Source organism: Pseudophryne corroboree, chromosome 1, assembly GCF_028390025.1.
Source record: "Pseudophryne corroboree isolate aPseCor3 chromosome 1, aPseCor3.hap2, whole genome shotgun sequence".
NCBI lineage: Eukaryota > Metazoa > Chordata > Amphibia > Anura > Myobatrachidae > Pseudophryne > Pseudophryne corroboree.
The window spans coordinates 319,301,131-319,314,132 of NC_086444.1; the positions used below are offsets into that span (position 1 = coordinate 319,301,131).

Genomic DNA, 13,002 nt, shown 5'->3' on the forward strand with positions numbered 1-13,002 from the left:
CTTAAAAAAGGATTTGGGTGGATAAAACACAGGTGTATTCTGTCTGCAACATCTATTTATAAGTTCTGGTGCTGTAATCCTGCCGAAGACAGATATTCATAGCAATGATTCTGAATGCTGTACAGATAAGTCAAAATTCAGTCACAGTCTGTACGATATTAGAGAATGTACGATACTATAGTCTTTCCAAATAATGAGTTAAATGCGCAACTACTGTGCAACCTAAGCACAGTAATCACAGAGAACACCAAGTTTAACCTCTTCAGCGGTATGCCCTGGCTACCCCAGAAGATTTCCGGGCATGCTACTGACTGATTCCCCGGGGACAGCCATGCAGCTTCTATTGGACTCCTATTGGCTGGGGAGCGTGCTTAACAGTGTAATGGCTTATGTTGAATCCCAGGCGCCGTTATGCGGCTGGGAATCAGCGCTGACGTGGGCGATCCCGGCGGGTTTTCCCCCACAGGCGATCAACCTCCCGCACTCCCCTCCAGAAATTTTAACCCCTGCACTGCCTGATTTGCTGAATTTTAAAAAAAACACAAAAAAAACCACACACCTTTGGAGGTGTGAATTTTATAAATAAATGTATGTTGCATTATAAAAGGTATGGAATAATTGTTTATGATGCTGGCGATGCCCGCAGGTATTCCCCCATGGGCGATCGCCCTCCTGCACCCCCCTCCCCTTGCACTTTAACCCCTGCACTACCTCATTTTAAAAACACACCATGGGAGGTGTGTATTTTTATTTTTAAAACCCACCACTGAATGGGGTTAATAGGAAACAGTGGCATCACTTAGGGATGAAGGGGGTCATTCAGACCTGATCGCTCGCTAGTGTTTTTTGCAGAGCTGCTATCAGGTCAGAACTGCGCATGCGTATGTACCGCAATGCGCAAGCGCGTTGCAAGGGTACAAAGCGGATTGTTGTTGTGCGATGGGTTTTACGAAGAATCCTTTCACACAGCCGATCGCAAGGAGATTGACAGGAAGAAGGCGTTTGTGGGTGGCCACTGACTGTTTTCAGGAAGTAGTTGGAAAAATGCATGTGTCCAAGCGTTTGCAGGGCGGGTGTCTGACGTCAATTCCGGCCCCGGACAGGCTGAAGTGATCACAGCGGCTGAGTAATTTCTGGGCAACTCAGAAACTGCACAAAGTTTTCTTGTACCATTCAGCTGCACACGCGATCACACATTGCACAGCTAAAATACACTCCCTTGGTGGGCTGCGACTATGCGAACACAGGACTGCAAAAAATAGCTTGCTAGCGATCAGGTCTGAATGACCCCCCTAGTGCAAAGTGGTGTCAACTGTTCTGAGTGAACATATACAGTATGCTGCACTTTCATTATTATGGTCTCGGTGTATGTATGCTGCATTAGATTTCGTTGACTGAAATGGAGAAACATGGGTTAGCTTAGCGTTAGGTGAAATCATGTTGCACTGAAAGGGATGAAAATGCAAAATGTACAGTATATCATAAGGTTACAAACATTGGCAGATGTATTAAGCCTGGAGAAGTGATAAAGCAGTGATAAGTGGAAGGTGATAACGCACTAGCCAATTACGGGTTTGAAAAATGACAGTTAGGAGCTGATTGGCTGGTGCATTATCACCTTCCACGTATCACTGCTTTATCACTTCTACAGTCGTAATACATCTCCCCCACTGTGTGTTGTAAGCATATCAGCCAGATCTAGCCTCCCTCACAACTCTACATAAGCGGGGTAATTCCAAGTTGATCGCAGCAGGAAATTTTTTAGCAGTTGGGCAAAACCATGTGCACTGCAGGGGAGGCAGATATAACATGTGCAGAGAGAGTTAGATTTGGGTGGGTTATTTTGTTTCTGTGTAGGGTAAATACTGGCTGCTTTATTTTTACACTGCAATTTAGATTGCAGATTGAACACACCAGACCCAAATCTAACTCTCTCTGCACATGTTATATCTGCCTCCCCTGCAGTGCACATGGTTTTTGCCCAACTGCTAACCAAATTCCTGCTGCGATCAACTTGGAATTACCCCCAAGGTTCTGCAGTTTATTATACCAATTTCATTGAAATGTCCCTTTCAGGTGCACATTTTGCACCCAGTAGCTTGTTTAGCTCCCAACTCTAAATCACACTCACAGTGTTTTAAAGTAGCTTTGAACATTAAGACCAAGGTTCCAATGTTACATTTACATTAGTGCTTAAGTGAATTCAGTCTTATGTTAATAACGTATTGTGTTTCTTACCATGTGCGCACGGGGTAACTGTATTGGGTATGGTATAGCATGTGGAGTGTAACGGGCTTCTGCAGCCCTCCTGCTTTGAGTGGCTGGCTGAGTAGATCCAGACATTCTGAATTACAATCTTGAACTTTCTTAATCCAGAGATGAGAGGACAGAGGATAATATGATGAATCAGCCTTTGGTCACATCATTGGATATCTGAGGGGGAGAAAAAAAAAAGAAGAAAGTTTTTGTAAAATACAGCCTGCTAAATAAATTGAAAAAAAATCAAGCTGTTAGCACTGGACTGAAAAAAAAAAAAAAAAATAGAATAGGATTGTAGTTTCACTGAAATGTTCACACACTTTGCTGCATGGCATCATTTTCTAAACAACATTAGGTCCATTATACCTCCCAACATCGAAAGATGAAAAAGAGGGATTCCTTAACGCGGCCAGGCCGCACGCAGCTGGAAAGGGGCGTAACCTATAGAAAGGGGGCGTGATGTTGTGAGTCACGACCCCGTTTTCCATCACTGCGGGGTCATGGTCAGTGCTCTGTGAGCTGCTGGCATGCCCCAGTCCATCTGTCTCCCGTGAAAAGATGCTAGGCAGAGCGCGACACAGTGGCCCGCAGGTGCGACAGTCCCAAAAATTACGAAAAATCGGAACGGTTGGGAGGTATGGGTCGAGAGAGAGAGGGAGAGTGAGAGAGTGAGAGTGAGTGAGTGAGTGAGTGAGAGAGTCAAAAAGGGGCGCTCTCCAGGCTTGGTAAATATACACAAACATAATTTATTCCAGTATACTCCAGTATACCACAAAAGGTCTTGTAACATCAAAGCGCTTTCGGCCCTACAAGGGGCCTTCATCAGGAGACACTCAATAACATCAGGGCACAACAACGATGATCCAGTCCCACAGCAGTCCAGCAGCAAGTCTGGCCCTGCCTGGCTGGCTCTATATATACACCCATATCTCATTCAAAAAGGGCTCATCACAATGAGATCCTGTATACAAAAGTAAACACTAAAACCTATAAAAATCTCACAAATACAGTTAAATAAATACACTGCAACACTCCGTACCTGCACAACCACTTCAATGGACAAAATTACAACTACAAAGCGAGATCGCGCTAGAACGAGCCGCGTCCACCAGTGCCCTCGGCTTCAGGTCTGTGGAACGCAAGCATCACGTGCCCGGAAGCCAAAGACCCGGACATAAACACTAAATAACGAGCGCATGCTGCTTGCATAAGAGAGTGGAGAGTGCCCCTTTTTGACTGTTCTCAATCTAAATACCGTTGGTATTGGGAGGACACCCCAGCATTTAAATATCCTGAATATGAGAGTGCGACCTATTTGGAGATATTATATTAAAAAAAACTGACTGATAAATTACTAAGGAGCAGCTGCACCCCGCTTCTGGGGTGGCGAGTGCTGTGGTTTTCTAGATTTGTTTGTATATTGCGGGGTTAATCTTTGGTTAACTCTTATTAACCGTGGTCACAGGCCTTTTCATGCACCCCTGTGTAATCTCATTTGTTCTAAACCTGTGTCAGCTGCTCCTTAGTAATTTATCAGTCAGTGTCAGGTGACTAGTGTACCTTTAAAAGCCATAAGATGCATGGCAGATACACATTAAACCTAGTGGGCATGTGTGCAGTTATATTATGTGATACAGTTGCCAGGTTTTAATTTTTGAGACTTTGTGATAGTGTAGGACCTGCAAGAAGGTGGGGTACCTTGGCGAGCGGTTTGCAGGCTTCCGTGCATTGGCCAATTCACTAACTAAACCCCCATCATTTATTTATTGATGTTGTGAGGATAAGTGAGCTTGCTATGGTGAGTGCTGAACTTTCTGTTTGTATATATTTGGGTTGGTGGCCATGGGCTGCATGCACCCCACCCTATGAGTGGTGAGTGCAGACATTGCACCCGGCTTCTGGGGTGGCGAGTGCTGTGGTTTTCTAGATTTGTTTGTAAATATATATATATATATATATATATCTCCTATATATTAGCCCAACTCTGTGATTCTGTGCCTGGCCGTAACGCTGGGCGGAGTCACAGATCGAGGAGAGGACGGAGGCTGGATGCAGGGCAGGATCAGGAGTTAGCTGTGCATTAATAATTATTACACGTCCTGCCTGCGACTCCCCGTCCCGGCACACTCCTCCTGACTCCTGCACACGGCGGGTACTGGGGTGAGGGCTGCCACTCTCTGCCGCCAGGGCCCCTCCCTCACGTGGATGCCGGCATGATGAGAGCCGCAGGAGCCGCCAGATAGCGGTATACAGGGCAGAACTGCTGCTGCGCCCCGCCACCTGCCCCTCCCCCAGGCGGGCGGCTCTGCTCAGGGAGGCAGTGGGGCACGCAACTGTCAGTGCCGGGTGGTGAGGCGGCGGGGTCCCCGTGCGGCCGATGCTGGGGTCTATGTCCTCCTATTTGTCTCCATCCGGCCCACACACCTACCTGCCGCCATTGCGCCTGCGCAGCACATCAGGGGGGAGAGGGACAGAGAGGAGGGGGCTGCAGCACAGACCCCATGCACTCAGCGCCATGTTACTAGCAGGCTCCCACGTCCTATGGGGGTCATTCCCACCCGTTCGCTCACTGCCTTTTCACGCAGCAGAGCGAACGGGTCCCTGCTGCGCATGCGCCAGCCCCTTTGTGCGCCTGCGCATGCGGCACGGCCGACGGCCATGGCAGGACAGCGATCGCCTCTGCCTGATTGTCAGGCAGAGGCGATTGAGGGGCGGGAGGGGGCGAAACACGGCGTTTGGCCCCCATTTCGTGGGCGCGGTCCGGCCAACGCAGGCGTGGCCGGACCGAACGGGGGGCGGGCCGCAGCGGCTGCGTGATGTCATACGCAGCTGCTGCGGGCTGGGGAGCGAGGAGTAGCTCCCGGCCAGCACGCTAAAGCTGCGCTCGCCGGGAGTTACTCCTGAAGTGCAAAGGCATCGCCGCTGTGCAATGCCTTTGCACTTCTGCGAGGGGGGGCCGGACTGACATGCGGGGCGGACTAGCCCTGTTCTGGGCGTCCCCCCGCATGTCAGGAAAGATGATCGTAGCTGTGCTAAATTTTGCTCAGCTACGATCAACTCGGAATGACCCCCTATGTTGGGATGGGAGCTGGTGACATAACTGCACTTACCAGATTACCACAATGCCAAATCCAAAATCAAACCAAAAATTACATCAAAAGTAAAGGTGCAGTATAGACAGGCCAGCCTATGGCGCTCGCTCCCACGTGGCTAAATGTAATGCTGGCCACACCAGTCCCATCACACACCAGCCCCTCCCCCACCTGCACCTCTACCGACCCCCTCCCCCATACACAGCAAACCCCCCCCCATCCGCCCCTCCCCCAGCCGTGGCACCTCAAGACCACCCGCAACATAACGGCACCCACCCCTCGCAGCACCTATGGACCCCCTCCCCCATCCACGGCACCCCCGCACCTCCCCCACCCGTGGCGCCTCCAGACCCCCTACCCCACCCGCGGCATCACCGCACCCACCCCTCCACCACCCGCAGCCCCACCGGAACCCCTCCCACATCCACCACAGCACCTCCACCTCACCCACCCGTGACACCCCCGCCCCTCCCCCACCCACAGCACCTCCAGAACTCATCCACAGCCCCCACTCCCACGCCCCTCCACCAGCCGCAACACCTCCCCAACCCCTCCCCCATCCGCAGCACCCACCCACAGCACCTCCGGACCCCCGCCTCCATCCGTAGCCACTCATCCCCCACCCACTGCATCAACAGACCCCTTCCGCGGCACCCCGCAACTACCCCCCCCCCACCTGCAACACCTCTGAAACCCCTCACCCAACCGCACCTCTTCCTGCACCCGCCCCTCCCCCAAACACACCCAAAAAAATAAAAAAGTAAAGGTACAGTATCGACAGGCCAACCTATGGAGCTCACTTCCACGTTGCTAAATTTATTGCTGGCCAAAACAGTCTCGTCACACACCAGCCCCTCCCACACCTGTAGCTCTCCCGGACCCCCTCCCCCATCCACACCACCCCTGCACCCGCTCCTCCACCACCCGCAGCACCTATGGACCCCCTCCCCCATCCACGGCACCTCCGCACCCGCCCGTTCCCCACCCGTGGCGCCTCCAGATCCCCTACCCCACCCGCGGCATCACCGCACCCGCTCCTACACCACCCGCAGCACCTATGGACCCCCTCCCCCATCCAAGGCACCCCTGCCCCTCCCCCACCGCCTCCAGACCCCCTACACAACCCGCCCCATCACCGCACCCGCTCCTTCACCACCCGCAGCGCCTATGGACCCCATCCCCCATTGCCGACAACCCCGCACCTGCCACTCCCCCACCCGCAGCTCTCCCGGACCCCCTCCCCCATCCACAGCACACCCACACCCGCTTCTCCACCACCCGCAGCACCTATGGACCCCATTCACGCCACCCCCGAACCCGACCCTCCCCTGGCGCCTCCAGACCCCCTACCCAACCCGCGGCATCACCGCACCCGCTCCTCCACCACTCGCAGCACCTATGGACCCCATCCCCCACAACCCACAACCCCGCACCTGCCACTCCCCCACCCGCATCAACCCTCCTCCATCCACGGCACCTCCTGACCCCCTATCCCACTCACAACACCCCCTCACCGCCACCGGAAACCCTCCTCCATCCACCACAGCACCTCACCCACCCACAACACCCTCGCCCCTCCCCCACCCGCAGAGCCTCCTGAACTACTCCACCATCAATGGCCCCCACTCCCCCGCCCCTCCCCAGTAGCAACACCTCCCTCCCCCCTCCCCCATCCGCAGCACCCCTTCCACCCGCAGCGCTCCCCCACCCGTGGCGCATCGAGACCCTCTACTCCACCCGCGGCACCACCGCACCCGCTCCTCCACCACCCGCAGCGCCTATGGTTCCCATCCACCATCAGCGATACCCCCGAACCTGGCACCTCCTGACCCCCTATTCCACTCGCGGCACCCCAGCACCCGAACCTTCCCCACCCACAACGCCACCGGAACCCCTCCCCATTGCACCTACCCCACCACCGACACCCCACCCCCCCACCCGCAGCGCCTCCAGAACTCATCCACGGCCCCCACCCCTCCCCCAGCCGCAACACCTCCAGACCCCCTCCGCCCAATCCGCAGTACCCTCCCCCACCCACAGCACCTCCGGACCGCCGCCTCCATCCGTGCCCCATCCACAGCCACTCATCCCCCACCCACAGCATCTACAGACCCCTTTCGCGGCACCCCGCAACCACCCCTTCCCCATCACCTCTGGAACACCTCACCCAACCGCACCCCCTTGCACCCCCCCCACCTTCACCTGCCCTTCCCCCATACACGACACCTCCAGACCCCCTCCTTCATCTGCGGTCCCCCACACCTGTCCCTCACCCACCACCAACATCCACAGACCCTCTCCCCCATCAGCCCCCTCCCCCCACTCCACCTGCAGTCTCTCTGGACCCCCTCCACCATCTGCACACCCAATTCTCCCCCACCCGCAGCACCTCTCGACCCCCTCCAACATCCACAGCCCACATCTCCCCCACTCGCAGTACCTCTGGACCCCCTCCAACATCTACAGTGCACCTGTCCACCACACGCAGCACCTTGGACACCATCCGCAGCCGCTACCAGTGAGTCCCTGAATCAGGGGTGATCAGCGGCACGGAGAGGCACCTCCACCTCACTGCACCCACCCTCTTTTCCAGCCCCCCCCCCATTCCCACACTGAACTTGCACCTAAATTCTGTACATCGTGCCCTGCAGGCGCTGTTCACACCGTGGCAAGGGGCTACGCCCCCTTCACCATCGCACGCCCTTTTGTTGTGCAATATTTCATCACTAACAAAACTAGGAATGCTGGTAATTCTCCATATAATACAAATATTGAACACCAGAAAGGCGTGCAGGGGTTAAGGGGGCGTAGCCCCTTGCGACGGTGTGAAGAGCGCCCGTAGGGCGCGATGAATCACCTAGTATATATATATATATATATATATATATATATATATATATATATATACACACACACACACATACATACATACATATATACACACACACACACAATGTGTACACACACATATATACACACACATACAAACAGTATACATTTTTTTAATATATATATATATATATATATATAGAAAAAAATGTATTTCAAATATAATACAACATCACAGTGGTCACATATAGAACCAACGTTTCGGGGTCCTTGGACCCCTTTGTCAAGGCGTGACAAAGGGGTCCAAGGACCCCGAAACGTTGGTTCTATATGTGACCACTGTGATGTTGTATTATATTTGAAATACATTTTTTTCAATAATTTCAAACGGAGTGCCGCTGCCATTTTTCTTCTACTCCATGGATTATTTACTGCGGAGGGCACCCGGATTAATCTTATTGCATTGGGAGTGCCGGGCATAACAAAATTCTATATATATATATATATATATATATATACACACACACACACACACATACAGAGAGAGAGAGATCTTATATATCTACATATATGGTCCCACACGTGACAGTGCATATCTGAGCACAAACCAAGCATAAGGTCAAAAGGAATTGTCTGTAGACCTCAGAGACGGGACTGTCTTGAGGCATAAGGACTCTTCCTAGAGCTGGCCGTCCGTCTAAACTAAACGATAGGAGGAGAAGGGCCCTAGTCAGGGAGGTGACCAAGAACCCGATGGTCACTCTGTCAGAGCTACAGCATTCCTCTGTGGAGATAGGAGAACCTTCCAGAAGGACAACCATCTCTGCAGCAATCTGCCAATCAGGCCTGTATGGTAGAGTGGCCTGATGGAAGCCACTCCTTAGTAAAAAAAAAAACATATGGCAGCTCGCCTGGAGTTTTCCAAAATGCACCTGAAGGACTCTCAGACCATGAGAAACAAAATTCTCTGGTCTGATGAGACAAAAATTGAACTCTCTGGCGTGAATGCCAGGCGTCATGTTTGGAGGAAACCAGGCACCGCTCATCACCAGGCCAATACCATCCATACAGTGAAGCATGGTGATGGCAGCATCATGCTGTGGGGATGTTTTTCAGCGGCAGGAACTGGGAGACTAGTCAGGATAGAGGGAAAGATTAATGCAGCAATGTACAGAGACATCCTGGATGAAAACCTGCTACAGAGTACTCTTGACCTCAAACTGGGGCGACTGTTCATCTTTCAGCAGGACAACAACCCTAAGCACACAGCCAAGATATCAAAGGAGTGGCTTCAGGACAACTCTGTGAATGTCCTTGAGTGGCCCAGCCAGAGCCCAGACTTGAATCAGAATGAACATCTCTGGAGAGATCTGAAAATGGCTGTGCACCGACGCTTCCCATCCAAACTGATGGAACTCGAGAGGTGCTGCAAAGAGGAATGGGCGAAACTGCCCAAAGTTAGGTGTGCCAAGCTTGTGGCATCATATTCAAAAAGACTTGAGGCTGTAATTGCTGCCAAAGTATTGAGCAAAGGCTGTGAATACTTATGTACATGGGATTTTTTTTTTTTTTTATACATTTGCAAAAATCTCAAAAAAATATTTTTTCAGTTAGTCATTATGGGGTATTGTTTGTACAATTTTGAGGGGGAAAATGAATTTATTACATTTTGGAATAAGGTTGTAACATAACAAAATGTGGAAAAAGCGAAGCGCTGTGAATACTTTCCGCATGCACTGTATTTAGTTTACTCGTGTATTTTCAAATCCGTTGTATAGCTGTGTAAATTCTACCTTAACAGTTTATAAAAACGGTTATATAATAAAGATTACTGCTGGCATATTCTGCTCGCTTACTTTATGCATCAACATATTTTAAATAAAGATCCAGCAAGAGAAAACAGACAATAGTGATATTTGGAAGAGTATGGGAAACATGTACTAAGCAGTAAAAAAAGTGGAGAAGTGGGCCAGTGGAGAAATTGCCCACGGCAACCAATCAGCTGCTCTGTATATGTTTATAGTAAGCAAATTATAAATGTTACGTCAATGCTGATTGGTTGCCATGGACAACTTCTCCACCGATTCACTTCTCCACTTTTATCACTGCTTAGTGCATGTTCCCCTTATTCAGGGAGCATAAGAGTACACACAAAACATGCAGTACCTGACGTATACTGGCAAAAAAAGACCATAAATATATTTGTGTGCAAACCCAAGTATCTTGGTGCTATGTTATGTAAAAGCATTCTGCAGTTTTCCCTCAGAGCTAGACATTTTAGGTAGACAAATGGTCATTTATCTTTTATCCCCAATTCTTCCATGTGCTGTGTGTATACAGTATATGCTCAGCTACTGTGCATTTGTCACAGCTTCCTTTCTGTGGGCAGTTCAGACCTGCCCTGAAAGGTGGTGTAAGAAGTAGAAGCTGGGGTGTGAAACAGAGAACGGGGAAAGGGAAGTTCTCAGCCTGAACCGCATATCAGGTGATACTGATAGTTTTAGCTGTTGAGGCAGCCACTTTAACGAGCAATAACTCAAGTGTTATCACATTTTTTTCCTTCTGTTACTATTCTTTTGAGCCACATCTATAAGTGCTCAAATCTTCAGCGGTTCCATGGGGGCAGTTTGTACCTATAAAATACATAATGCAGTTGCAGTTGCACCAATCCTGGACTACTATTGCAGGCCTTCCCACTCTCATCCCAACCTAACACTGAGAATTACAGTGAGATGTGCGGCAAATGTCCACATATGAGCATAGAGATTTGGCCCGGAGGGGATCCAGTCCAGCAAAGCCTATACAGTTAGGTTAGCCTCCCGTTGCTGGGTATGGCTACCATGCTAGCTATAGGCAAAAGACTTCAGAAAGAGACACCAAAGAGTGATATAATTAAATGTATATACTAAAACAATAGATAACATTGAAGAAAAGAAAAAAAAAACACAATAGCTAAACCTTATGGCAAACAAGCTACAAGAAAGTCACAATTAACAAAATCATAACTAAAAGCATGCCTATAGCAGGAACAAACAAATGCTGTGTCCTAGCACATATCACGGCAAACCAGGTGCTTTATAATTACGTGGACACTGTGTGACTACACAGAACCAATGTGGCAGGATGCAGACCATGTTCTTCACACATTCACACTAATGCTGGTATACTTAGCTTATATTTACTTCATCTTTTCTGACCTAAAGCCAAGGGTCCAAGAGAAGCATTTAATATGTACACCACAGTTCTCATAAAGGTAGAGACCCTTCTAGAAAAACATTTAAAGAAGGAGCTGGACGTTTTATCAGGATAACTATATTCAAAATATTGTGAACAAGTGAAATGGGCATATTAAATTAGAATTGAATATGCAGCTAAATAAAGAACTATCCAATTAGCCCACAAGGGAACTCTTAGCGCTCGCCATGCTGCCGGCATTCTGGCTGGGTGGTGCTGGTGGGATACGGACAGCCAGCATCCCGTCCGCTGGAAATACATGGTTTCCCTATCTAGGATCAGATCTCATGGTTTAAAAGGGATCTGAGGAATTAAAAGATGCACAAAACAAATTGAGATGTGCAACAATCTTACCTTTGTTCACACCTTGAAAAAGGCGCTACATGGATTTTTTGTGCGTCACCCTAATATACTTTTGATTGATAGATATATCTACATATCTGTGTATGTATGTATTGATTTTATTTTTTTTACACACACATACACCAAACACACAGAACATTAAAACCACTGACAAGTGAAGTGAATAACATTGATCTCTTTAAAATGGCACCTGTCAAGAGGTGGGATACATTAGGCAACAAGTGAACAGTCACCTCTTGAAGTTGATGTATTGGACACAGGAAAAATGGGCAAGTGTAATTTTTTGAGAGACTTTGACAAGAAACAAATTGTGATGGGTAGACGACTTGGTCAGAGCAACCCTTAAAAGTCAGGTGAGGTGCTCCCGGCATGCAGTGGTTAGTATCTACCAAAAGTGGCACAAGGAAGGGCAACTGGTAAAGCGGTGACAGGGTATTGGGTGATCAAGGGATTCTTGTGGGAAGGTTACTTAATCAGTTCCTATCCCACAGAAGAGCTACTGTAGCATAAATTGCTGATAACGTTGTTGCTGGCTATGATAGAAAGGTGTCCGAACACACGGCCCAAAATAAGGCAACTATCGAAAAGAGTTCAATTATAGTTCAATGTCAATAATTCACATGTACCATTATGAATCTTACTAGTTTAAAAGGGCTGGACCAAGAGGTTCTTATTTGCCAAAAAATTCTAGGTTTCTAGTTCAGACCTTTTTGTATCTCTGGGTAACTTTTTTACTTCAGATGGAGGACTCAAGGGATATACGGTCTGGAGAAGGCATAAAGAAGTGAAAAAGCAGTGATAAGGGCAAGGTGATAATGCACCCGCCAATCAGCTCCAATATGTAAATTGACAGTTATGAGCTGATTGGCTGGTGCATTATCACCTTGCCCTTATCACTGCTTTATCACTTCTTTATGCCTTCTCCAGGCTTAATACATCTGCCCCATAGTTTCCACTTTTGGATCCTGAAACAAAACAATCATGCGTTTCTCAGTTAAAGGGATTCCTTTTTATTGTTTAAAATATATGTTTAAAATAATCTCTTTCTTGACAGAGTCTATGCAGTTTTAGACCACTCTATGGGAAAAGATGGTATCCAGTTGCTGTCTCACCCTTAGGGTGTGAGCTCCTGACAGCACTAACTCCAAATCACAGCCCATCCTGCATATACACCCAACACAGTTCATCTACAATGACTTCCACAGGGATGTGTTTTGTGTCTCAG

General features: G+C 49.2%; 1 protein-coding gene across 13 annotated transcripts in view; it reads right to left on the reverse strand.

The window, feature by feature from the left end:
- Window positions 1–13,002, reverse strand: part of NCOR2 (nuclear receptor corepressor 2) — a 713,121-nt gene that overhangs the window by 598,514 nt on the left and 101,605 nt on the right. For all 13 annotated transcript variants that reach the window (XM_063964578.1, XM_063964589.1, XM_063964577.1 and 10 more), the window contains exon 2: window positions 2,239–2,433. In XM_063964578.1, the coding sequence (XP_063820648.1) occupies window positions 2,239–2,343 (105 nt within the window). In that variant the 5' untranslated portion in view covers window positions 2,344–2,433. The remainder of the gene's footprint in view (window positions 1–2,238; window positions 2,434–13,002) is intronic.